This window comes from Mixophyes fleayi, chromosome 3 (assembly GCF_038048845.1).
Source record: "Mixophyes fleayi isolate aMixFle1 chromosome 3, aMixFle1.hap1, whole genome shotgun sequence".
NCBI lineage: Eukaryota > Metazoa > Chordata > Amphibia > Anura > Limnodynastidae > Mixophyes > Mixophyes fleayi.
Window position 1 is genome coordinate 319,569,241 of NC_134404.1, and position 25,256 is coordinate 319,594,496.

The 25,256-nt window shown below is 41.4% G+C and overlaps 1 protein-coding gene across 1 annotated transcript in view; it reads left to right on the forward strand.

Moving 5' to 3' along the window:
• Positions 1 to 19,835, forward strand: part of STPG4 (sperm-tail PG-rich repeat containing 4) — a 53,267-nt gene extending 33,432 nt beyond the window's left edge. The window contains exons 5-6 of the mRNA XM_075200748.1: positions 164 to 268; positions 19,251 to 19,835. Coding sequence (XP_075056849.1) covers positions 164 to 268; positions 19,251 to 19,367 — 222 coding nt within the window. The 3' untranslated portion in view covers positions 19,368 to 19,835. The remainder of the gene's footprint in view (positions 1 to 163; positions 269 to 19,250) is intronic.
• The last annotated feature ends 5,421 nt before the right edge of the window (positions 19,836 to 25,256 follow it).

Sequence of the window (25,256 nt, forward strand, 5' to 3'; positions counted from 1 at the left end):
GCTTACCCTGGCTGCCTATAAGGAAGTAGGACAAAGAAGAGTCAGTATGTCAAAACGGCACATATCGCCCCACTTCCAGCACTGGTTTTATTTAATAAGCTTGGTGCTTTAAATAGCTTTGTTCATTTTGTCTAAATAATAATGAATCCTATTTATATTCTAGAAAGAAGGCCCAGGACCTGGTGAATATAATCTGAAAAGTGCGCCCTCTTCTAGTATCTCATCGAGTTTCAAATCCAGTGTGCCCAGGTTCCGCTCGTCGCTTAATGTAAGTTCTGAGGGACAATATTTGAAACTAGTAAATTTTCATGTATTCTTTCCAGAATTTTTTTTTTTATTTTTATGAAAAATATTTAGGTGCAATTTACAAAGCAATCTTTCACATGGGTTTGATAGGAGCTTCATAGCACTAGTCTGTACTGTTTGGAGACCTGGGGCTAGATTTACTAAAGGGCGGTTTGCTCAAACTGCCGCTTTTCGGCTATTTTTTTGGCGGTTTTGAAAACGCCGTATTTACTAAAGCCCAAACGGCCAGAATTGACACCACTTTACAAATCGCCACCCTGATTTTAATAATGATGAACAGACAAACAGACGGATTTACTAAGCTGAGGTTTTCAAAACCGCCGCCAAACCTCCATCCAAACGGCCAAAATAAAAAATGTGTTTGTGAATGGCGAGATTGATCAAACAGCTGCTGTTGGAGCTACTTTGCCATTCAGAACATAAAAGAAAGCACCATTGACATTTAAATTATTTTGGCAATCCTTATTTTTGGATTAAGGGGCAAAATTAATTTAATATTAACTTATGAGGAAATTTTTTTTTAGATTTTTTTAAGGGGACACTATTATAGCATTATGTTACGTGGGAAAAGTGAATACATAATATTGTTAACCGATTGTTAATGGTGGATATAATTATTTATGTTGCACAATTTGTCATTACAAAGTGGCCGAATAATATGATAATTAAATAATGTTATCCTTTTAATAAAAAAAATGTTTTCCCTACATAAGTTAATATTAAATTAATTATGCCCCTTAATCAATAATGATTGACCAAATGATTTAAATGTCAATGGTGCGTTCTCTTCAGGGGCGGATCTAGAAAACTACTGTACCCGGGGCGATTTAGGGGGGGGGGGATTTAAAATCGCCCCGCCCCTTTCTAACATCTTAGGCTGCCGACGGCTGATTGCAGAGCAGCCGGGTAGCACACTGTCCCTGCCTGTCACAGCTGGACGGACCTGCACATACTGTGCAGCCGTCGGCAGCAAGTGCCTGCCCCCCCCCCCCCCTGGATCCGCCACTGGTTCTCTTACTTTCTGAATGGCAAAATAGTTCAAACAACATCAAGCCATTCTGAAGCAGGTACTAAAACTGTCCTGTCCTGTTTTTTGGATAGTGGTTTAGCTTTCTCAAGCCGCTGTACATCGCCATTCATTTTAAATTGAAGCCTCAGTATATTAAATACAGCGGTTTGGACCACTAAACCGCCCACGGTGGGTGGCGGTTTCAAACCGCCACCAAACTGGATTTTTAGTAAATCTGGCCCCTGGTCTTTGCACTATATAACTCTCAGTCTGTGGCTTCCTGCTTGCATCCATTCTCCTCCACACAACATGACACAGTCCGTGTCACATGCATTACTATCTTCACTAACATAATCACACAAGTGGTCACTGTCTCTGGCACAATCAGCTCAATTATATCCTGAAACAATTTGTGTTGTTACTGTTACATTCAGACGATTGGCTCCATATTGTTTTAATCCCACCAACTTCAGAACTGAGAACATCCATCTAGATAAGAAGGAGTTAAAGATTAAAAAAACACTTGAAATCTCTAATTTTTTGTAATAAGTAACAAGTAAAAAAAAGATACAGTAGATCGCTCCAGCAAAAGCTGCCTCTGAGGTGTAGGTTAGGATGTAACCAACTTCATCACATAATAAACATATTGTAATTCTCCGCTGTAACTAATAGGATCTGGCATACGTATAAGATGGAATACATGACTAGCATTATGCGAAACACGGCCAAATCTTTTAACAAGGTCTGGGACCCCTGGATGCCTCACTTCCAATACCGCTCCCCCTTTACCTAATCATACCCCCTACCCATACGTAACCCGTTCCTCTCCCATTTCATTGCCCCTGACTCAAGAGGGATCTCCCACGCTCCTCCCCTTCTCCCCCTCCACCTCTCATCTTCTCTTTTATCTTCCTCTTTCTCTTCCTTCTCCTTTTCTTTTCTTCTCTTTGAAAAATAAAAATGCCGGTCTTTATTTCATTGAATCTGTGCTATTTTATCTCTGAAGCACTGAGACTTCTACTTCACTATCGAATGTACTGAATATATTTTGTTTGATATAACATGTATCCTTTGCACTGTTAATTATTTTTTCTTTTGACCATTAATAAACACTTGTTTAAAAAAAAACAAAAAAACATATTGTAACGAGAAGCACTTCAAAAAGGCGCTAATGTTAAACACATAATATTGTATCAAAAATATGTGACATATATGTTTTATAATAAAAATGTCACATCACATAGATTTTAGGATACTCTATGTGATGTGACATTTTTATTATAAAACATATATGTCACATATTTTTGATACAATATTATGTGTTTAACATTAGCGCCTTTTTGAAGTGCTTCTTGTTGCAATAAGTAACAAGTAGACTGATTTTCTGACATGGAATTAGTTTACATGTCTAAACTCATAATCAATATTTTATCCTTTTTAGTTATTGTTAGAGATGAACAGGCTCGGTACTCTCCCGCCCGTTTGGAATCGAAATAGAGGCAAAACGTCATTGTGACGTAGTCGGATCTCAGAGCTCGGTTCTCACAATATTTGAAAAGCATAAATACCCACCTACACAGCAATCCATCGCCATTTGACAGACGGAGAGAGCAGGGTTAGGTCACAGGCTGTATTAGAGCAGGGACAGAGCAATAATTGTACATCTTATTCTTTGTATTATTATTTCAATTCTAATCTATTCAATTCTATTATTATTACCAATTCTATTAGCAATTGTTAGAGCAGGAAGAGAGGAAGATAGAGGAGGCTTTTTTTTCAATATTTTGCACTACAAGTGCTTTGGGGTGTCCCATATTCCCCAGTGTCAAACAATAATTTTTCTGGCTGCCAAAAGTCATATTTTGCCGTATCTATCTATACAATATTTTGCACTACAAATGCTTTGGGGTGTCCCATATTCCCCAGCAGGCGCGGGCTGGGAGAGGGATGGCCGGGGGGCACACAGACGGCCGCATCGCATAAAACGGGATGCGGCCGCGTCATTGATGACGCGGCCGCATCCCCTGTCATGTGATGCGGCCGCCTGTGCACTGATGCGGCCGCATCTGATGTAAAAATGTGCTATATTGCACCCGGGGCCTGGCCCATATAGCGGTCTGACCAAGCGGCCCGGGCCAGCCCGCCCCTGTTCCCCAGCGTGAAACAATAATTTTTCTGGCTGCCAAAAGTCATATATAGCAGTATCTATCTATACAATATTTTGCACTACAAGTGCTTTGGGGTGTCCCATATTCCCCAGTGTGAAACAATAATTTTTCTGGCTGCAAAAAGGTCATATTTAGCAGCAGTATCTATACAAAATTTTGCACTACAAGTGGTTTTGGCTCATTAAAATGGATTCAAAGCAGTCCACATGTGAGCAAAATCAGCAAGCAGATGCTGGCACCAGTCCTGATGGTAGTGTTCCCAGTACGTCATGTGGTAAAGCCTCTGTAAAAGTACATAGTCTTTTTAAATCAGGGAAAAAAAACACACACCCAAAAAAAAATTACCGTGTTGAAGCGAAAAAGAAGTGTAACTGAGGAAAAGTTAACTGCCGATAAAAAAAAAATTTCCACATGCCATTCTACACACGCAGTGGCAAAGAAAGAATGAGGCCTTCGCCTTTCTCTATTAGTGGCAGATCAAAAAATGTTACTGAGCCTTCTTCTTGTACGGTCACTCGTGACCAAGCAACACCAAGTAATTTGGAGTCTAAAAGTGGTGCACAACTACTGTTACGCATGAAAGCCGAGCTGCAAGATAACAGTAAGGCATTAGAGGATAATGTTTGCTCTGAATCAGAAATGACACCAATCCCTGTGGAGAGTCCATCCAATAGTGGGATGTCTAATCGTGAGCATTCTGTTAGTGTACCCATAAAGAGGGGCCCTTTCAGCAGTTCTGCTGATGTGTGCCTGAACAGCCCGAGTGTAGCCGGTGATACACCAATTGAGGATGCCACTTTGGAATTAGAAGAGGATGAGGGGGAGATTTGTGTAGGCGACGAGGGCGCTAATGAGGATGTTGATGATTATGATGCAGACAGATACCAAATTGCCTTTCTCAATTTCTATTTATATTCTAGAGTCTATAACGGCTGATTTTTTTACTATTTTGTATAAGTGGAGGGAGGTCTATAGAGACAGAAACCAAACTGCCTTTATCCATTTCAATGTATATTGTACAGCCTATAACGGCTGAATTTTTTACTATTTTCTACAAGTGGAGGGGGGCCTAGAGAGACAGAAACCAAACTGCCTTTGTCCATTTCTTTAGATATTTAACTATAAGTGTAGGGTGTGATATACACCCCAGGGGCGCACGGAGGATTGTCGGGGGGGGGGGTTTCCCCCCGCCGGCCCCAAAAAACCCCCAAAAAACCAGAGAGAGTGCTGCTGCGCATGCTCCGTTTTGCCAGCGCTGTTTTGCCAGCCGCGGACGCTTCTTTGACAGCGCCGCGGCTGCTGTATAGGACAGTGGCCACTTAGTTAGCACAGGGGGGGGTTTCTAGAGACTCAGAAACCCCCCCTGCGTGCGCCACTGCACCCAAATACGATGGCTGCATTGCAAATATGCATAGATGGAGAGGAAGACAATCTGGTTTGTGTGTAGAATTAAGGACGGCCTACCAGGAATTAAACTGTTTTTTTCATAATTTATTAGCTTTACAATTACATTACTTATCCAAGAAACAGGTGGAGCACTAAATTCTGTTATTTTATGCCCAAAAACATTGATTTTTAAACAAAATTGCAAAACAAAACCAAAGAAAACCAAAACCAAAACACGCAAGGGCGGTTTGGCAAAACCAAAACCAAAACCAAAACACGACGGTAATCCAGATCCAAAACCAAAACCAAAACACGGGGGTCAGTGAGTATCTCTAGTTATTGAACTAACAATTTGCAGTAATTAATTTCTCCAGAACATTATCTTCTTCCAATTATTTCCATTTATAGATGAGTAGCATAGTATTTGGTAACTTATTTTTTATTTGGACCAATGGTTTTGCAACTAGAAAACAGCATACATAAAAGACTACAGAATTTAAAGACAGGACAGAAAGAGACATTATATATATAATGGATGGATTTATGAAATGAATAAGCAGACGCAATAGAGCCAATGACTCCACTTAGTATTGTAAGTGTCTGTTGTAATATATGACAGAAAAAGTGCACCTGCCCAGTAACACAGCAGTCTGGTGGGACGGCCACTGATCACTGCAGAATGGCCAAACGGCTAAAGTGCACTGCTTTCCATAATGTATTCCACTTTGCAGCTGATCGTAAAGGGATGCACTTTGTCTACCAACAGTATCACTCTAGCCTTTGGTGGTTGCCTCAAGGTCATGGTAAATTCAACAAAAAATAGCCTGATTATCCTATGATCAGGTCCTCTGAGCCGATGCTACTTCTCAAATGCCACCAGACCTCTAGCCATCTCTGAAGCAGTTGTCAGAGGCCTTACCTCCTCCCATGCGCGTATCCAAGACTTCGCCCGCGCTGCCCCCCTCCACTGGAACAAGCTCCCTCCCTCTATCAGAACCTGCCCTAATCTGTCCAGTTTCAAACGGGCTCTAAAAACCCACCTTTTTCTTAAAGCCTTCCAGTCTCCCACTTAACTCCCTACCAGATCTTCTGCCTCTTCCCCTTCCCCTTCCCTTATCCTCCTTCTCTCCCTCCCTTGTGTCTCTCGGTCTGTCTACCCCACCCCTTAGATTGTACGCTCTTTTGAGCAGGGTCATCTCTCCTCCTGTCTTCACCACTTTTAACTCTGCTCTCCAGCTACCTTGCCCTCCTCCTCCCCGTTCCCTCTTGCTCCCTCCTCTCCACTCTGGGGGTTTCCCTGCCTTCTGTGCCCTCTTGGGCTCTGCCGTATATGCGGGACCTTCCCCTCTCCCCTCCCCCACCCCTCTAGCTGTGCTTTGAGCTCACGGAATTACTGTGCGTTTTGTTTACTGTATCGTGCTGTCTCACCTTTGTATTGTAACTTTGTTTGTCCCTGTACGGCGCTACGGATACCTAGTGGCGCCCTATAAATAAAAATTAATAATAATAATAATAATAACCTGCTACTGGTCTAGTCACAGATAGGTGAACGACCTAGAAGCTTTCTGCACCCACGTTTGTTAGCCTCCCCCTATCATTTTTGTTCCACATGGAATCCCACTATCATTATTTCATGTGGAATTCCCCTATCATTTGTGCTCCACATGGAATCCCCCTATCATTATTGTTCCATGTGGAATGTCCCTATCATTATTGTTCCACTTGGAATCCTCCTTTCATTATTGTTCCATGGAGAATGTCCCTAACATTATTGTTCCATGAAGAATGTCCCTAACATTATTGTTCCACACAAAATCTCACTATAATTATTGTTCCATGTGGAATTCCCGCATCATTATTGTTCCACACGGAATCTCCCTATCATTATTGTTCCAGCCAGACATATACCTTATTGTCAGCACCAGTGCTGGGCTCTTCAGCGCCCCCCTACACTGAGTTAATGTATGCCCCACTCTCCCATACCACCGTGCTTGTTCCTATACCTGCTCTGTTTAGAGCAGGGACTCGGAGCATAAGGGCGCCTGTCTTCAGTGCCGAAGAATTCTATTTTATCGCCATAACCTTGCTCCTCTGAAACGGGCTGTTCCTTCACAAAACTCAACTGGTGCAAACTGTGGCACCGATTTCGCTCATCTCTGCTGTCTGCTATATGACGGCAGCAAGAGCAGGTAAATGCTAGATATCCATACTGATGTAGGAAATTTGGTATCTTTGGAGCACGACTGTTACTATACACCGATAGTCACAGAAGTGCTCCAAGGACCGTAGTGCCTTATAGCACATGTCAGGTAAGTTTTGAATATCTATTCTACTTCTAAGTGTAATGTCTGGGAGTTGGGAGGCAAATCCTGTGGAAACAAAAACTATTTTATGCCAATGAACATACTTTAAAAAAAAATAAAGCTGCGAAGTTCAATACTTGTAAGGCGCAATTGTGCTATACCATTAATTTAAATATATAGTGTCCGAGTCATTGAGGAGAGCAAGGCAAAAAAAAAGAGTACATTTTCTCCTGGGCAAACCATGTTACAATGCAAGGGGTGCAAAATAGTTTATTATTTTGCACATAAGTTAAATACTGGCTGATATTTCATCTAGCACACACATACTTGATAGCTTAATTTTCACACTGAAATTTAAAGTTGATCTAGGAAATTTTCCTCCCCCTCCAATGCAACGTGGTTTTGCCCAGGTGCAAAGTTACTCCTTTTGTATGCTTTGCTCTCCTTAATGAGTCAGGCTATAGTCTTTATGTAAGCAATACAAAGGCGAGCTACATAACTCTGTAAGAATTCTTTTCAACAAATCATAAAGTTTCTAAATTACAACAGCAATGGAATTATATTAACATCTTACCATCTCTCACTCTGAATATATGGTGTATATTGCGGTTCTGTTCTGATCTCTTAAACCACGTGAGCTTTTAACGCTGTAATGAGTGTGCAATAAAAGTCAATCTGGATAACATAGAACAGTAACATAGCCGTCCGCCGCATGGGCCTTAGAAGATACAGCTGGGTCCTTGCCAACATTTTAAGACGGTTTATGCTGACTGTCCTTTATGCTAGCTTGTTAGGTTGAGTGGAACAGTAGATTGACAGCTGTTTTATTATCAGGTGCTAAGCCATTATAGCAGCTGTAAATTATACATTTCCTGTGCCTGTGGACAACCAAACAAATTATACGTCCTCATAAAGAGTTCTGACCGTCTCCATTTCAGGAACAGACCGGTGATTGGTACAATCTTTTGCCTATTTCTATAATTGCATTGTTTATTGTTTTTCTCACTTTCCCATTTGATGTCATAGGTTTTGTGTGATTTCATTTATTACTTGACAGAGCTACTTTTGTACATAACAGGATATCCGACCATTAGCATTATTTCTCGTTAAAAATGTTATAAAAAATTGACTGCCAGGCAGCATTTTACTGACAAATCACTTTGCTATAATCGGAAGTAGAGAAGCATCGTAGGATATAGGGTGCTACAGGGAAGTAAAGAGAGGTCCTTTATTTAAGCCTATAGTGTTTCAAAAGAGCCAGTTTGGTACTTCTATATGCAATATCCTCTATGAAATATCAAATATGCACTATTTGTGATACTGGCTCAGAGCGTTATGTTAACCCTTCACCATCCAGTCTTTGTAGATGTGTGCATGTGTGAGACGGAGTCCAGATGGGGGCAATTTTGGTTTTCTACAAGCAAAAAGGTATATAAAGTAGAAAAGTGCCCAGAAAGGTGAATATCGAGATACAGATGTGCTCAACACATCGATAGGCAGCCTCCTACCAAACTGGATAATATAGATTTATAGATATAGATTTATTTTTTGGTGAGTGGCCAGAATGAACAGAAATTACTACATGGTATGAATTCCAGCAACAAAATACTGCTAAAATATTACTGCAAAATATCTAAAAAGCAACACAATGCAAAACTATAATCAAATGTATTAAAGCAATGGTATAGAAATATACAAATATAACACAGATACGATACAGCGCTTAACCCAATATTTGGAATAACGATAGTGCAAGTAGAAGTACACCTTTGTACACTTCCTCATGTGCAAGTGGCTGCCAACTTTCAATACGCCGGCTGGAAAGTCCGGAAAACATGTCTACAAAAAAAGAGGAAGGAATAGGGTGGCTAATAGTGTAGTATTTAGATGTAATGTCTATTACAAAAGGTAGTAATAATTGTGCATAACCTTGGCCTCTTCCAACCATTCAACCCCACTCCTGATTGTAATGTTATGAAATACCACACACAGAGCAATTAAGTTGCATACAATATTGGGTGCACTGCATACATAACAGTTCCACCAGACCTGTCAAGGCAGCGGAATCTGTCCATTAAAAGACCAAAAGTCCACTCTATAACCAATCTGGTGGACGTATGCTCTGAATTTTATGCGACTTCTTGCACCATGCGTGGAGCTAAAATGTGATTGAGGAGTGTAAAGGGTGCGCTTTGTCTCCTATAAAGAGTAACAAAAATGAAAAAAAATTAAATTAGTAATGACTGATAATAACTGCACATACAAACAATTAGGGAGATCTTTTAACATGAAATGGGGCTTTTGTAATGCTACAATATTGACAATTTATTCTACAAGTACACCATTATGCAAAGAGTGATAATATTTTGCAAAGGTGATAAAACTACCATTTATGATTACAAGGTATACCAATGTATTTAGGACAACAAAGGGCTACTTGTAAATAATAATGTGAGAGAAAATATACGCTGTGGAATGTTCATCATAGTCTGGAGAATATCCAAATCAGAGGTAAACCTTGTGAGCTGTGTGTCCCAGTGCAGGGAGGAAGGGAGGAGGAAACTGGGGCCCCCAGCCTCTGCATCTGCCATGCAGCAGGTTCCATTATCTCCATGGGCCCCAGTGCACGGCACCTGCCACACCAATGGTAGTTCCACCACTGATTCAAATAGAAGGTACCTGGTCTGCCATGGTTCAGTCACACATTAGATTAATGATGTTAATCCATAGACATTGTGAAAAGCAATATATGTTGGGTGTGGCCTCTATATAGGAGAATCAACCAGCAATCTATAAATTAATACATTTAAGGGTTAAATCTAGCAGAGAAACCCCTGATTTCCCCAGTACTGTTACTCATAGTAACTGGTGACTCAACTTTTCCATGAGATATCGTGTAGACAAGAAGGTGCAGGCCATAGCATCCAATCAGATTCTGACTTATTTACATTTTAATACAGATTAGAAAATGTAAGTAAATGACTGATTGAGTGCTATAGGCTACATCAGGCCTGTCCAACCTGCGGCCCTCCAGATGTTGTGAAACTACAAGTCCCAGCTTGCCCTTCCAGCTATCACTTGGTTGTCTACCAGCAAAGCATGCTGGGGCTTGTAGTTTCACAACACCTTGTGTTGGACAGGCCTGGGCTACACCATTCAGTTCTCAGACAGCTCTTCTAATCTTGCTGGTATATTCCACATACTTTGAGGGATCTCAGGAGACAGATTTAAAGAACGAAGGTTTGGTTTATTGGGCTCATCGTTTAGTGGACCTTTCCCTCCACTTTGTTTGTAGACTGAGAATATGAAGGTAGAAGGAGCAGTAGAGATGTAAGGCTCCTGCCATTCTGATGCACGGACATAGGAGTGGTTAAACACACCAACTATGAAAAATCATGATTACCTGAAGCTGGAGAAACATTACTCAAGAAACAGGATTTCCTTATGAATATAGACTGCAGCCTTTTTGACTGGTTTCCTTAATCTATTCTATTCTGAGTATAGTTTTGTTCTATAAAGTGGTCATTGAGAGCCTAAGCTTGTATATCGAATGTGTACAATGCCAATAAATAATTTTGAATTGTCCATATGGGATTTTTTGTTTAAATTTTCTAAAATTGATAGCCAATTATTATTATTATTATTATTATTATTATTATTATTATTATTATCTTCTTATATTTATAAGAGCCACAAAAGGTCTGCAGCGCCGTAACTGAAATTTAAAGTAGTATACAATACATAGAGCAACGATCCATAACACTTTACATAATACATAAAAAGCAAAATAATACAAAGACCAGGCATCCTCGATTTAACAAATTTTACACAGATAATGTGGTAATACAGATCAAGTAATTTACGGGACAGTGAGTGAGATTTATGATAATATACAACATGAAGTATGTCTGGGCTCAAGTAAACAGGGCTAGGAAAGCAGGCCTAGAGTTACAGAGGGTGATGGGATAATAGAAGGAGAACACAAAGAAAGAGGGTCCTGCTCTTGAGAGCTTACATCTTAAAGGGAAGGGAAGACACAAATAGGGTGTGGAGTTAATAGCCAATACAAAATAGTTGGGAGGGCTGATAGTTTTGAATAAAGTAATGAGTTTTAAGGACACGTTTGCAGCCTTTGAGAGTAGAGGCTAACCTGATAGGGCATGGGAGATCATTCCACAGGCCAAGAGCAGCCCGGGTCAAAGTCCTGGAAGTGGGAGTGGGAAGAGGTAATCTGTAGTGGGGCAGCAGACGTTGGCAGAATGGAGTTGGTGCGAAGGAGTATGAGTAGAGATGAGGTTGGAGTTGTAGACAATGTACAGCAAATAGCTATTTGAAAATAATTTACTGAAAAAGGTCTTGCTTACTTTTAGAAGTATTAAAATTAAAACAAGACAAATCCAAGTCTGGTTGAAAAAGTAAAGCTTTATGTACACTTAAAATGACATGAATTATTATTCAAATGTAGTATATTGCTTTTGTCACTCTTCCTGGTAATATAAATATTGTTTATGTACCTCTCACAGGTTACTTATGCAGAGGGTGCAAACATGGTCCCCATGGTTGTACCATAAATTTTAAAAATGAAGTATATGTGTTTGATAACATATTAAATCCTAGAAATAATAACATGTTGCTGATAAGCTGGCATAAATGGAACCTGTTGCATAAAGTACTTAACTGATTTGATTCCCTTTGAATGTGGTATATTTAAATACAGAGCAATAACAGAACGTGATACAAACATAACCCTGTTACCAACTTATCTATTGTTTGTGTTTACTGATCAGATCTGGTAAAAGAAAAAAAATGTAGATGAAGAGGATATAAATTATAATTAAGATTGTTAATCTTTTAAATTAGGGGGGGGCCAGTTGGATTTATGGTGCTTTTACAAATCTGAGACTTTATGATCTTTGCATTAATAAATGTATATTACTTTAGAATTCATAAACATAGGCATAAACATGTAAATAATCCACCAATTCTTTTTTAGAAGGTTTGATACATATACCCTTTTGTTTTTTTGATCTTTTACAAGACATGCCAGTACTTTACAGAAACATAGCATATGGCTTTATCAGGCTGTATGGTTATTCTATAACTGAAAGTGTAATTGTATCTGTAGATTCACTGTGGAAATATAGACAGTATATGTCTTTACTAGTGCTATTATTGTTGTTACTGTACTGGGCAGTCTCATTTCAACTGATGTGCTTTCAAGGTTGTCAGAAGAGTTTATGTAGATACAGAGACAAAAGGGCATACATGGCTGACTGATTTGTTTTCTTTACAAGGTTAGTTAAATGTTTGCACTATTTGCTGGTAAAAAACCGTTGTGGACAATCATTGTATTATGTTTTCTTTTGGAGGAAAAGAATCAATCAAGTACTAAGACAACTGAATTGTGCTGATTACTGCCTACTACACTAGCATGTTTGAGTTATATAAACTGAAGCCCGGCAAACAAACTATTATAAATTAAATTTTTGATGTGTCATTACAACAGAAATTTCCATCCTCTGCTTTGTTAGAAGCCTCAGCAGAATCTACCGCTCTTTTAGAATCCTCAGAGGCTTGCAGTGGATGTTGGGTCTTGTAGTTCAACTGTAACTGTACAGCCAGAGGTTGCCAACATTTGCCAAAGTGCCTTATCCAACTACTGGCATATTTCGTTTTAACTATTCACTTTGAAAATAGAAACTCAATTACTGGTATCACACAAGACTTTTATATAATGGCAACTGTGTAGGTCTAGTCTGTGAACAATTCTTAGCCTTCTTTAGCAATAAAACATAAGCATGAAGTCTTTGGAGAAAACGTCCTCAGAGGAAGAGGACACAGTCCTTGCTAATGGCCTCCTCTATGGAGACTCTATACAGAGTTATTTGATATAAATTCATAAGTTCTCTATAAAGGTGGATTTGAATAAACAGACGTTCAGTCAGTCATGAGAAACAAGGAAGCTAACAGTTATTTCTGCATACAATCGGGCATGGAATGTGCTGGTGACAAGCAAAAATAGGTTATTCCTCATTAACAGATAGGCAGTACAGAGTCCAACATTCTAATCTCTCAGCTGTCTGAACACTTAGCAACCACCCAGCGGCTCTGTATATAAGCAATTAGACAGGATAACAATGTCACTGACATGTTTTCTATGCAAACACTGTTGAATAAAACGACAGAGGTCCTGGGTTTCTGTTTTCATGGCTAAACAAAAAAAAAAATGATTATATTTGCTAGCTTTCAGAGCACAGAGGGCCCTTTATTAGGTAAGTTTACAAATGAATGACTGAGGAAAAGGTACAATATTTAAGAGCTGTTACATCAAGAAATTTGTACATGGGGGACATCATTACGATAAGCTAATGTAATAAAACGATGGTTTTTCGTTACGAATGGAAGAGTAAAAGTCCTAGGAGTTTAGAGATCTGGAGTTACTCTGCTGTGGGGTGTGAAGTGTGCCCATGTAGTAGGTCATAAATATAGGTGTTATATTGAGTCCTTGAGTTAATGACTGGAATGTTCTTATCAGTTTGAATTCCCATATTTTTTTTGTCATTTTTAAAAATAGGAGTATAAAATAACTAACACATTCTCATGTACATCCTCCAATGTGGTGTACATGATACAGTGTACAAGGTGCCCTGAGGGAATATACATTGGAAAGACCAAGCAGAAACTAGAATCCAGGATGAATCTACAGAGACACACAATAAGGAAGTCTCTGGACACCCCCATGGGTAAACACTTCTCTGAACCAGGACACAGTATGACAGATTTAAAAGTCTTAATACTAAAAGGTCTTTTTAAAAATGACAGGGAGATAAAAATCGGGGAATTCAGCATTGGGCTGAGACATTATGGAGGAAACACTGAGGAGAATAATTTGTAATGTCTAAATCAGCGTGCTGAGTAGCGGACATTTTCCATAGCAAAATAAAGTTTATTTACCAGGGGATGTGCTACAAGAAAATGGCCAACACTCTCCAGCTAACTGATGTAGTCATTACTCATTCTTCTCCCTAGTATGATAGAGAGACAGGACGTAAGAGAGAAAGTGGGGAGGTAGGGTTGAAGGGAGGTGGTGGGAAAGTAAGGGAAGTGGAAAGAGAAAAATGGTGGACAGAGATAGAGGGATGAGAGAAAGTGGGGGAATGGTGGTGAGAAGGGGTGGGGGGAAAGGCGAGTGGGGGGAAAGGGGAGGTGTTAGAGGGACCTCAAACACACACAAATATATAATATGTTTTCAAAAGTAGGCAAGTATGGCTTTTAGTCAGTGACTAAACCTCTTAATAAACTCCACTAAGCAAACATCTGAAACATGTTGTGCAAATGTTCTGCTTAAATGAACCATGAAACGATGAATAGAAGCATGATGGTGGCTTAGTGGTTAGCACTTCTGCCTCACACCACTGGGGCCATGAGTTTGATTCCCAATCATGGGCTTATCTGTGAGGAGTTTGTATGTTCTCCCTGTGTTTGTGTGGGTTTCCTCAGGGTGCTCCGGTTTCCTCCCACAATCCAAAAACATACTAGTAGGTTAATTGGCTGCTATCAAATTGAACCTAATCTGTCTGTGTCTGTGTGTGTGTTAGGGAATTTAGACTGTAAGCTCTATTGGAGCAGGAACTGATGAGCGTCCGTTCTCCGTACAGCGCTGCGGAATTAGTGGCGCTATATAAATGATGATGATGATGCACATACCATTTGTGCCCATCCAAATGCTGTTCTCTACACACATGTCTCATGGAGCTAGAGTGCAGAAATACATAACACAGACAGTATCCACTAACAAACTGTGTATAAAACAGCAGCAACCTTTTCTTTACCACATTATCAAGAGAGGGGCAAAGGGGCTATTTTTATTTCACCTCTAATCATTTCCACCAGTGTCAGCAAAGGAACAGGATTTCTCAAAGGGAGATTATTTCCAGCATGCTGCTTCACTGCCTCCAGCATTATTTGTTATTACATAGTAGTACATTAAGGCAGAAAGAGAGACAGAGCCAAATATAGGTTCCTTTCTTTGGTGACTCACTCTCCTGTGTATCATTAGTAACTTAGTAAAGCTTCAGTTCCACTTATCCATGTAGTAGTTTTAAGCTCAGGGAGCATCGGGACGAGTTGTTTGTTAGCAATAAAATTCAGCAGATGACTTGCACAGGTTTAAGGGTTTGCAAAGTAGTGGAGCATTTGGTTTAGTATTTTGGTTTTGCTACACTTTTTTAAAAAATTTATTGAAAATACTATGCTTGAATTGCTGCACAAATTAAAACTAATTCAGACATTGAGACTGCAAAGTCTCTACCTGATATTAGTTTGTACTTCTGTATGTTGGAGATTTCTTTCTACATATGAATTTCAATCCACAACTAGGGTTCATATAGTAACAATGCATTTAGGTGCAAACTTTGCACTATTCTGTAGCAACCAATTAGATACTTGTGTTCATTATCCGGCTTGCACTAGACAGATGAAAGATGTTTGTTGCTTGGTTGCTTTGGTTTGGTGCAAATTTCGTACCAAAATGCAATGTTAGTAGATGAGGTCTGCTGCGTAACTTGCCTAAAGGCAGGATAATATTTTGGATTATTCTGCAGATGTCACTGCAAAAGTGCCTACAGGGGCATGATGATGACTGGGATGGACTGTCTTGTTATACTAACACTTTCAGCTATGTGTTTAGGGCTCTAGTTGGCTAGATAGCGGAACACACTAAGCTGGATGCCTATTGGTCAATGTAGTCAATCACGTGAGAAGTCTTATGAATTATTCCTGACTTATAATACCAGTGGAAGCAGTGGCAGAAATACCACTATTGCTGGGTGTGCGGTGGCTGGAGCCCAAGGGTGAGAGAGGCCCAGCGACGTCGGTCCATCTGCTGTAAAACAGAGCAACACTTCTATTTTTGAAAGCATTCTTACTTGGCAGCATTTTTCCACACCTGCCTAAAAGCTTTGCTCAGTAATATATATATACAGTGTATGTACAAGAGTACATGTGTTCAGAATTACATTCTTACCTTCTTTGAAGTTTTGTTTTATTGTTATATGACACATGACTTTTACAACTACTGTCTATATGTAAAGATTTCCTTATGTGTAAGAAAGGAATTTAACTGGTTCCTGGAAAACACATAATCTGCATTCTTTTGAACATTGGTTCAACATAGAAAATTACAACCTGACCATCTCCACAATAACCGAAAAAAAATTGTTCTGAAATGTCTATGAAACCTCCAGTTGTATCACAACATGTATTGTGATGTGGCTGGAGGTCGGGATAGCAGCCCTGGGCCAAAGAACTTGTCTCAGGGTAGGATGTAAACTGATCCCCTGACACTCCAAACCTGGCATGACAACCAAGCAAGAACATTCTGCTGCTTTCCAGTCCCCCAGTCACATCGCAGTCGTACCTAGCACAGAGGGATGTATAGGCCCAGGGCCGGATTAAGGGAATGGAGGCCCCTCGGCTAAGGGGGGCTCTATTCCCCCGTGAGGCCCCCGCACCCCTGTGAGCTGCCTGCCGCCCCCCCCCCCCCTCCCACTCCAAGCACTGACTTACCTCTTTCTGTTCTCCTGTCACTGTAGTCCTTCCACAGCGCGCTGTAAGCTCCTTACTGAGGAGAGAAGACTCACGAGATCTCCTCAGTAAGGAGATTAATGAGTGGCGCGGAAGGACTACAATGACAGGCTCAGCAGCATTGATCGGGCTGGGGGCACCCCCACCCCGATCAATAATGCCACTTCTGTCAAGGGCCCCCTGGATGCCCGAGGTCCCTGGGCTGTAGCCCAGTTAGATCTTGGGTTAATCCGGCCCTGTATAGGCCAGACATAGTTTTATGTTATCCTCTGTGTAGGCTTAAGGTATGGTATCTGCTACCTCTTACCTACTCATGTCATATTTGTGGACCTTTACTGGGCCCTGACACAGCCCAATAGCACTATACCCTGCCCCAGTAAGGTCCCATGTATTCCATTCCATTAAGCCATTCCCCAAATTATTGTATTTTGAAAGGGTTATAATACTTCAGTTGGAAAGCACAGTTTCCTCCAGGTACTCTGGTTTCCTCCCACACTCCAAAAAAACATACTAGTAGGCTAATTGGCTGCTATCAAAATTGACCCTAGTCTCTCTCTCTCTCTCTCTCTCTCTCTCTATCTGTGTGTATGTTAGAATATTTAGACTGTAAGCCCCAATGGAGCAGGGACTTATGTGAGTGAGTTCTCTGTACAGCGCTGCGGAATCAGTGGCGCTATATAAATAAATGGTGATGATGGTGATGATAATAGACAGTCCTGCCTATATAGTATTAAAGTAATTCTATCATTTTCAAATAAGCATTGCCCAAGCGATTATATTGTGTTTCTAACCCACAAAGTGATTTATTTTAGCAGATGCAAAGTTTAACAATTCAATACATTATTATTATTATATAATACAGTACAGTACAGCCAATACCAAAAGATACATACATACCGCTGCGTTCGCATGCGCTCCCACGGTACCAGTGAACAGTAGTTCACCCTTGAACACTGTGGTCAGAGTAGACCGAAGACTGGGAGCGCAGCTATGATTATATATACATTCAGTGTTACAGAGAGAACAATGCAGATGACGTGGCTTGCTTCTATAGGTCCAGACTTCGGGTGGGTCCAGGGTAAACAGGTCATAGGCTAGTTCAAACAACCCCCTCAAAGGCTGAGGTCAACATTCCAGATGATTCTCCCGCCCAGAAACCAGTTACAACTAGTCCATTAGCATTTTACAGTCTGATATCAATCTGACAAGATATTGCCTAACATCAATAACTAGAGTATGCAATATGCGATCTCTTCGGTGATGGAACCGGACAGCTGCTGATGAATAGGGGATTATAATGATATCAGACATGACACATTTCCTATAACCTGAACCTTTAATAACACTGAAGTGTACATATAATCATAATATATAAACTAATAATAAACTAAATACTATCTGCTCATAAATTACTGTGTAACAGAACCAATATGAATATGAATTATATAAATAACTAAATGTTGTAATGCGAGTGTGTACGTGCGTATTTTACCTTGCGATCGCCGTATGCCACGTGTTTTATATGCTTTTAAACCCCAGGGAGATTGCTGGTGCTTGGGAAAAGCTTCCTAAAGAATATGTTCAGCTTTGGAAAAAAACTGGTAAGGGTTCCTGGGGTATAAATGGATAGCTAAGGGTGTGCTCTATTTACAAAGCCCAGTCTGTGTCTTCTGTTCTACCAGAAGACTGATTAAGGGTTGCACTTATAACGTGTGTTTTAAAAGGGTGCCAGTTTTGTGAGTCTGACTCTGTCTCGCCCTGGGGTAGAGGTTTGATGCCTCCTGAGAGACTGCAAATGGTGACCAATTAGCTCTATATTTTGAATGTGTGTAGGACACAAGGTACTTCACAGGATAGAGAGTGTTCTTGTTTGTTTAGTTAGTGCTGGATAGGTAAGGTGTTTATTTTGAAGTTTGTTTGGTTTTTCTGTTTAATAAAACCAGGTGAGGCCAGTTGTACCAAGACCTTGGACTTGTGTGGCTTCTCTGTCGCTGTACACTACCCTCTACCCCAGGAATGACACCCAGGAAAATCATGTGTTTGCCATTGTGATGCATCACATTTTACTATGCCGTTTTCCATTTATACCACCCCCTCCCAAATCCGTTCTTGTCCCTGGGCAGTTTGAATATAAAATTCCTGAAAAGTAATATAATATGATTTTTGCATTATTGCAAATCTACCCAAACATTATATAAGAGCTAAAAATTGGAATGATATACAGAAACTACTGACATGTCGGAAGAGCTTCTGCTTAGGTGTTCCCAAATAAGAGTACAGAAGGAGATGTCCATTGCGGCCAAGCCTGAAGCAAAACATTAAAAGCTAGTGAGGAAACAATGTGCTCTATAAGGGGAACTAATGGACATCAGCTCTAGTCATGTATTTGTCCCTCTATAGAACCACATTTTATACAGATCTCTCTGCTTTCTGAAGAGGTTGTGCTGATTTTCGGATCACTTAACTCACATTCTCTTTTTTCTTCTATTTTAGAAAATTCCTGGTCCCGGAACGTATGATCCAACAAGACAGTTACTGAAACAACCACCCACAGTTGCCAAAATGGGTCGCTTCCACAGCCTTTTCTTCCGTAATTCATTTGACTTTTAAATTGTGAATCACAGAACATAATTAGAGATCTGCTTCCTTTTGTTTAATGGTTTCTGTTTGTGAAATGCTCCGGCAGTATGAATACACCAGTCATCAGCTGGCCAGCAGCTGTTGGCGAGAGTCTTGTACTGTCCCAGATATCATAATGCAGTTGGTTAGTGTGCTCGGGCTTAGCTCCTACACATATCATAAAGGAAAGCTGTCAGTGACTGACAGACAGGATGACGAGTAGAATGTTGACGGACAGCTCTGCCTCTCATCAGATTTCCTGTCTATAAAATTCATTTGTGCACCATATAACATGCAGGTGTACACAAGATTTTATTTTGTGCAAATGCACCTAAATATCTGTCTTGTGCACAAGGAGCGCACCAACTACTTTCATGGGACGGTGAGACCAATCTTACTCCCACTTTATGACAATGTACTTCATTCATTTCAATCTTTCCATTTCTCTACTAAATTAGTGCTTGGTTTACCTTTATATATGTCTTAAATAAATTCATCATGTGAGTGAGGGCCTGTTTTTATTACCTGTCACTATCTTACATATGCATGTTTTCATAATATCGGAAGTACTTGTTTGAGGTGCAAAATGCATCACGTTGATAGTATAGGCTGAGGTCTGATTTCCACCCTGTCTGAGGACATGTAATAACAAGTGTTAGAAGGAACAAACAAAATGTGCAGCAATGTTTTACACGCACAGGAGGGATATAGAAATTGGTGCCCTAGGGAAAAAATATGGCATACGTCCTAATTGTCCCAGAACGTGCAGGAGACTCACACATCCTACCCAAAGAGAAGACCGTCCCTCTTCAATATGGAAGTCGTCAAGGTCAATGATGGCACATTCGTTGCGAATCGTGTCGTCATGGCCCTACAACCCCATTGCACAATGACACGGCATTGTGCAGTGGGGAGCGTGGTGACACAAATTATGTCACCATTCCCCCCACATTTGCCACTTGGACCTCCCATCAAAAATGTTGGCAAGTATGAAACCAACGGCAACCAATCACATTATTTCATATGACTAGTATTACAGAAAATGAAGGCAACAGACTGCTAATATCATTTAGAGTTAGTAGTAAGTGCCCCCCCCTGCCCGGCCTCCAGCTTCACAGATCGGAGGCGTGAACGAGTGCCACTAAGGTCTGATTTTTTTTCTCTAAATCTTATTATTTTGAACAGAAAAATAAATCATAGGTCATAACAAACCTATGATGTGTAGTGCAAAAGTCAAATATCAGACGTCATAACAGAAAATACAAGAGGAACATGAAAATGCCTACTGGGGTTACTGTTCTGATTGCCGTAACCCTTTTAAAAAGTGGAGCCAAGCTTCGAAAACACATAAACATAAACATTGGTGGTGTTTGGGGAGACGTGGGTTTGAAGGAGGCCGGATTTTAAATTAAGGACAGGTTTGCTTTTAACTTCCGCGCATTAGCCTGGCGTGGAAGGTCAGGGGGCGCTATGAGTGTATTACCCTAAGGCGGCCTCAACCCTTAATCAGACCCTGGATTTGCCGACTGTAAATGAGTCTCTGTGGCATTACATAAGTGTTCTTGTATATAGTTCTGAAAATAATATATCTCTGTATGTTGTTTCTGCTCAAGTAATATAGTAATTATACAGATACAAATATACAAGTTACCTTGTAAAACTATTAAGTCATCCATGTCACATCCTCACTAGACTCATTTTCTGTAGTTATATGGCACCAAAAACATTTCCACTTTGTTTTATTTTCCATGTGGAACCAGAGATTATTGGTAAATAATTTATGAGCATGAAGAATTCATACAAGATAAAGATGTCATGTGTTGGTTTGTTCAAGTTTCTCTACATCACATCTAGACATCACTGCTGTTAGACATGGAGTTGTTTTTTCACATGCCACGTAATATACTCAGTGGAGGTGCACAAATAGACAAGCATAGGTTTCTGCAAATATCTTTCAACCAAAGGGATCTTAAATACCCCTTGATTTCTGTATACAGGGCCAGTGGCTGCCCGTTGCTGACCTGCAGTAGAAGTCACCTTCTTGCATGTTAAACCTGTTTGAGTATCTGCAATTACGACATTCTTTACAATCTCTACCTATGACTCATAATCATCACCCTCTTATCCCCTTTGAACACACCTGCAGACTCGCCCTACATGTAGCGGAATGATGCCTAAATGTATGGTACTCTGTTTGAAGCTGCCCCACCTAGGGAGAATCACCATGAAGTGGAGTGGAAGTGGGACCATGCCCCCCCCCCTTCCCCACAAGATGAGGATGGGAGGACATGAGACAGTGAATCACTATAATCTCCATCTCTACAAAGATTTAGAAAACCTCTTGCAAATTACGCTACGGATGGTACTGTACACTAGTGAGACCTAGTAGAACTAGGGCCGTCTCTTCCATAGGGCACGATGGGCAGGTGCCCGGGGGCCCTGCAGCTTAGGGGGCCCGTCAGAGGCAGCTAAAAAAAAAGTTCCTGAAAAAAAGAAGAAGAAAATACTTACCTTGCTCTCAGCTGGCGATCCAGCTCCCTCCCTGGTCTCCCCCGTGCTGCGCTCCGCAATGGATGTCGGGCGGCGTGATGACGTCATACCCGACATGCACTGCGAGCGCCGCACGGAGGAGGAGATCATGGAGGGAGCCGGATCGCCAGCTGAGAGCAAGGTAAGTATTCTCTTCTTCTTTTTTTCAGGAACTTTTTTTTTTTAGCTGCCTCTGACGGGCCCCCTGGGCTTCAGGGCCCATACATATAATCATTTTTTTATTTATTTTTTTATATATAGGGGCCCCGGTGCACTGCTTTGCCCGGGGGGCCCCAAATGTTGTTAAGAGGGCCCTGAGTAGAACATTTCCTTCTGCCTGACCTGATTGTTGGAGGGAGTGTGGCCACAGCGGCTTTCTGATTCACATCACTACTGGGACTAAATCCACACGCTCTTCAATAGATTATTTCAGGCACAGCTAGCAATGGGTGTTATCCTCCCATTGGGACCATTGGGTCCTCCCCCGGACCTTAATAAATTCTGTAAGAAATTTGCATAGCATATCTTAGCTGCAGCTAAGCGCTTGTTAGCTAAAGAAATTGGAAGAACGCGCACCCCAATCCTTTTCTGCACTCTGAAAATAAATCTGGTACATAGCAGTGATGGAAAGAAAATAACGTCTTATCTCCACAATAGGGTCATGTATTGCTCCTCACCAAACACTCTCATCATTATTAATTATATAGCGCCACTAATTCCGCAACCCTGCAAAGGGTACAATCTAAATTCCCTAACACACACACACAGACTCGGGTCAATTTGATAGCAGTCAATTGACCTACCAGTATGTTTTTGGATTGTGGGAAGAAACCCATACAAACATACCCAAACATACAATCTCCACACAGAGACCATGTGGTCAATACCCAAACTCATGACCGCAGTGTTGTGAGGCAGAAGTGCTAACCACTAAGCCACCGTGCTGCCCACGATCCAACCAATGTGATGGACTTTGCACTGTCCCTAGTGGCCTACTGAAGGTAGCAATTTTGAGTGCTGAAACAACATAAAGATATTACCAGGCCACCTGCACACCATTAACCCTAATTCTCAAACAAAGACCTCAAGGGTAAGAGAGGATGCCACATTTATTAAAGAACATATTGTCAGGAGCCGTCTCTGCACTGACACTAGGTGCAGGAGATGGGCACCTGCTCTACCCCAACAGCCACGACCCATTGCCAAAGCTCCCTTGTTTCCTTGCGCAGGGTGTGTGCGCATGCCCAGCTGACTCGCGTCCCGCTGCTAGGCAACGGGATGCTCTCCCCGCTCACCTGACAAGCTGACAGCCGAATCTCCTTCACCAAATCAGGGTGCACCTTGCTCTTTATATAGCATCATCTGGCACCATTAGGGTGCCAGAGTATTGTATCACTCCCTACTCCAGTGTCTCCTGTTACTTCTGATCCAGTATTCTTCGGTTCTGACTTGGCTTGCTCTCTACTATTCTCATGTGTTATGATTGGTATCTTGTTGCTCGGTTGATTTGATTATTTGGCTTGACCTGACTACTCTCTGGATCAGCCCTCTGTACTGCTCTGCTCATTTGGCTTTGACCTGGACTACGCCTGTCTACTACTGTCGCTACACCGGTGACTGTCTTGGAGAACCGCGACCTGCGTACCCTCTGCAGCTAAGCCCAAACTTCCCTGCCGATGTCCCAGGTGAATAACGGGGGTACGTTAGACTCCGTGCCTCCCTGTTCAGTCGCGCCAACACCGGTTAGCGGCCATCCCTGCAATTCCGTGAAAGTATACTCTGGCCATAATGAGCAGACAGGACAAACCCTCAGCTCGAGACCTTCTGCTCCATTTAGCCCAGAGGATGGATCAGCGAGACTCTAATCAGGTGAAGCTCTTACAATGCCTACAAGGGATTGTATCCCGCCTAGACACCTTACAGGGGTCTCTTCCAGCAAGCCAAGCTGCCTTAGCTCTAATTGTATCTTCTGCCACCACCACGTCTACTGCTAGCATCCCTAGTTCCAGAGGCCTATGTATTTCCTCACTGGAAAAATATGATAGCGAACCCAATATATGTCATGGATTCCAGAACCAGTGCACTATTCATTTTGAGCTTGCTCCGAAAAATTTTGCCTCTGAGAGGACATTTTTGTTGGCTTCCAAGCCCCATCTCTCCATCCTTCCATTGCCAAAGCCTCTGGCACTGACCGCGATAGATGGTAATCGTATCACCAATGGCTCTGTCGACCGCATTACCAGTCTCTAATGGCTGTTGGTAGGAGCTCTTTACTCCGAATGGGTAAGTTTCCTAATTCTTACTTAGTACATCAATCCTGTTATTTTGGGCCTTCCCTGGCTTAAAGCTCACAATCTGCAGTTTGATTGGTTTTGAGCCCAAGTCATATCTTGGGGATCCACCTGTAAACAACATTGTTTGACTGCTGTACTCCCTCTAGTCTCTAATCCGCAGTCAGTTCTTCCTGAGGCTTACGCCGAGTTTATAGATGTGTTCAGCAAAGTCGCAGCTGAGTCTCTGCTTCCACACTGTTCCTGTGATTGCCCCGTTGACCTCGTACCCAACAAGAGCATCCCTAGGGGCAGGGTTTTCCCCCTATCCCTCCCCGAGACTCAAGCCATGTCGGAATATGGATCTGAAAATCTTGAACGCGGTTTTATCTGCAAGTCTTCCTCGCCAGCAGGTGCAGGGTTCTTTTTTGTCAAAAACAAGGACGGTACCCTTAGATCCTGCACTGACTACAGGAAGCTGAATGTAATTACGGTGAAAAACCGATATCCGCTTCCCCTCATATCAGAACTTTTTGATCGTATCCATGGAGGACAGATTTACACCAAATTGGATCTTAGAGGGGCCTATAACCTTATTTGCATTCGCCAGGGTAATGAGTGGAAAACCGCCTTTAATACTAGAGACGGGCACTGAGTACCTGTGATGCCCTTTGGTTTTTCAAGAATTCATCAACAAAATCTTCAGAGACCTCTTGTATCAATTGGTAGTCGCCTACCTTGATGATATTCTGGTCTTTTCTCGGAACCTTACCTCTCATCAAAATCATGTCAAAGAAGTTTTGTCTCGTCTCCGTACCAATTACCTGTATTGAAAATTAAAAAAGTACCTTTGAACAACATCAGGTCCCCTTCCTCGGGTATATAATCTCCGGCATGGTTCTTCAAATGGATCCTAAAAAGGTGGAATCCATCCTTAAGAGACCGCCGGGCTTCTTCTTCCGCTCCCTGTTCCAGACTCTCCTTGGGCAAGCATCAGCATGGACTTTATTACTGACCTCCTCAATACCCATGGCTCCAATACTATTTTGGTGGTGGTCGATCGTTTCCCCAAATTCGCACA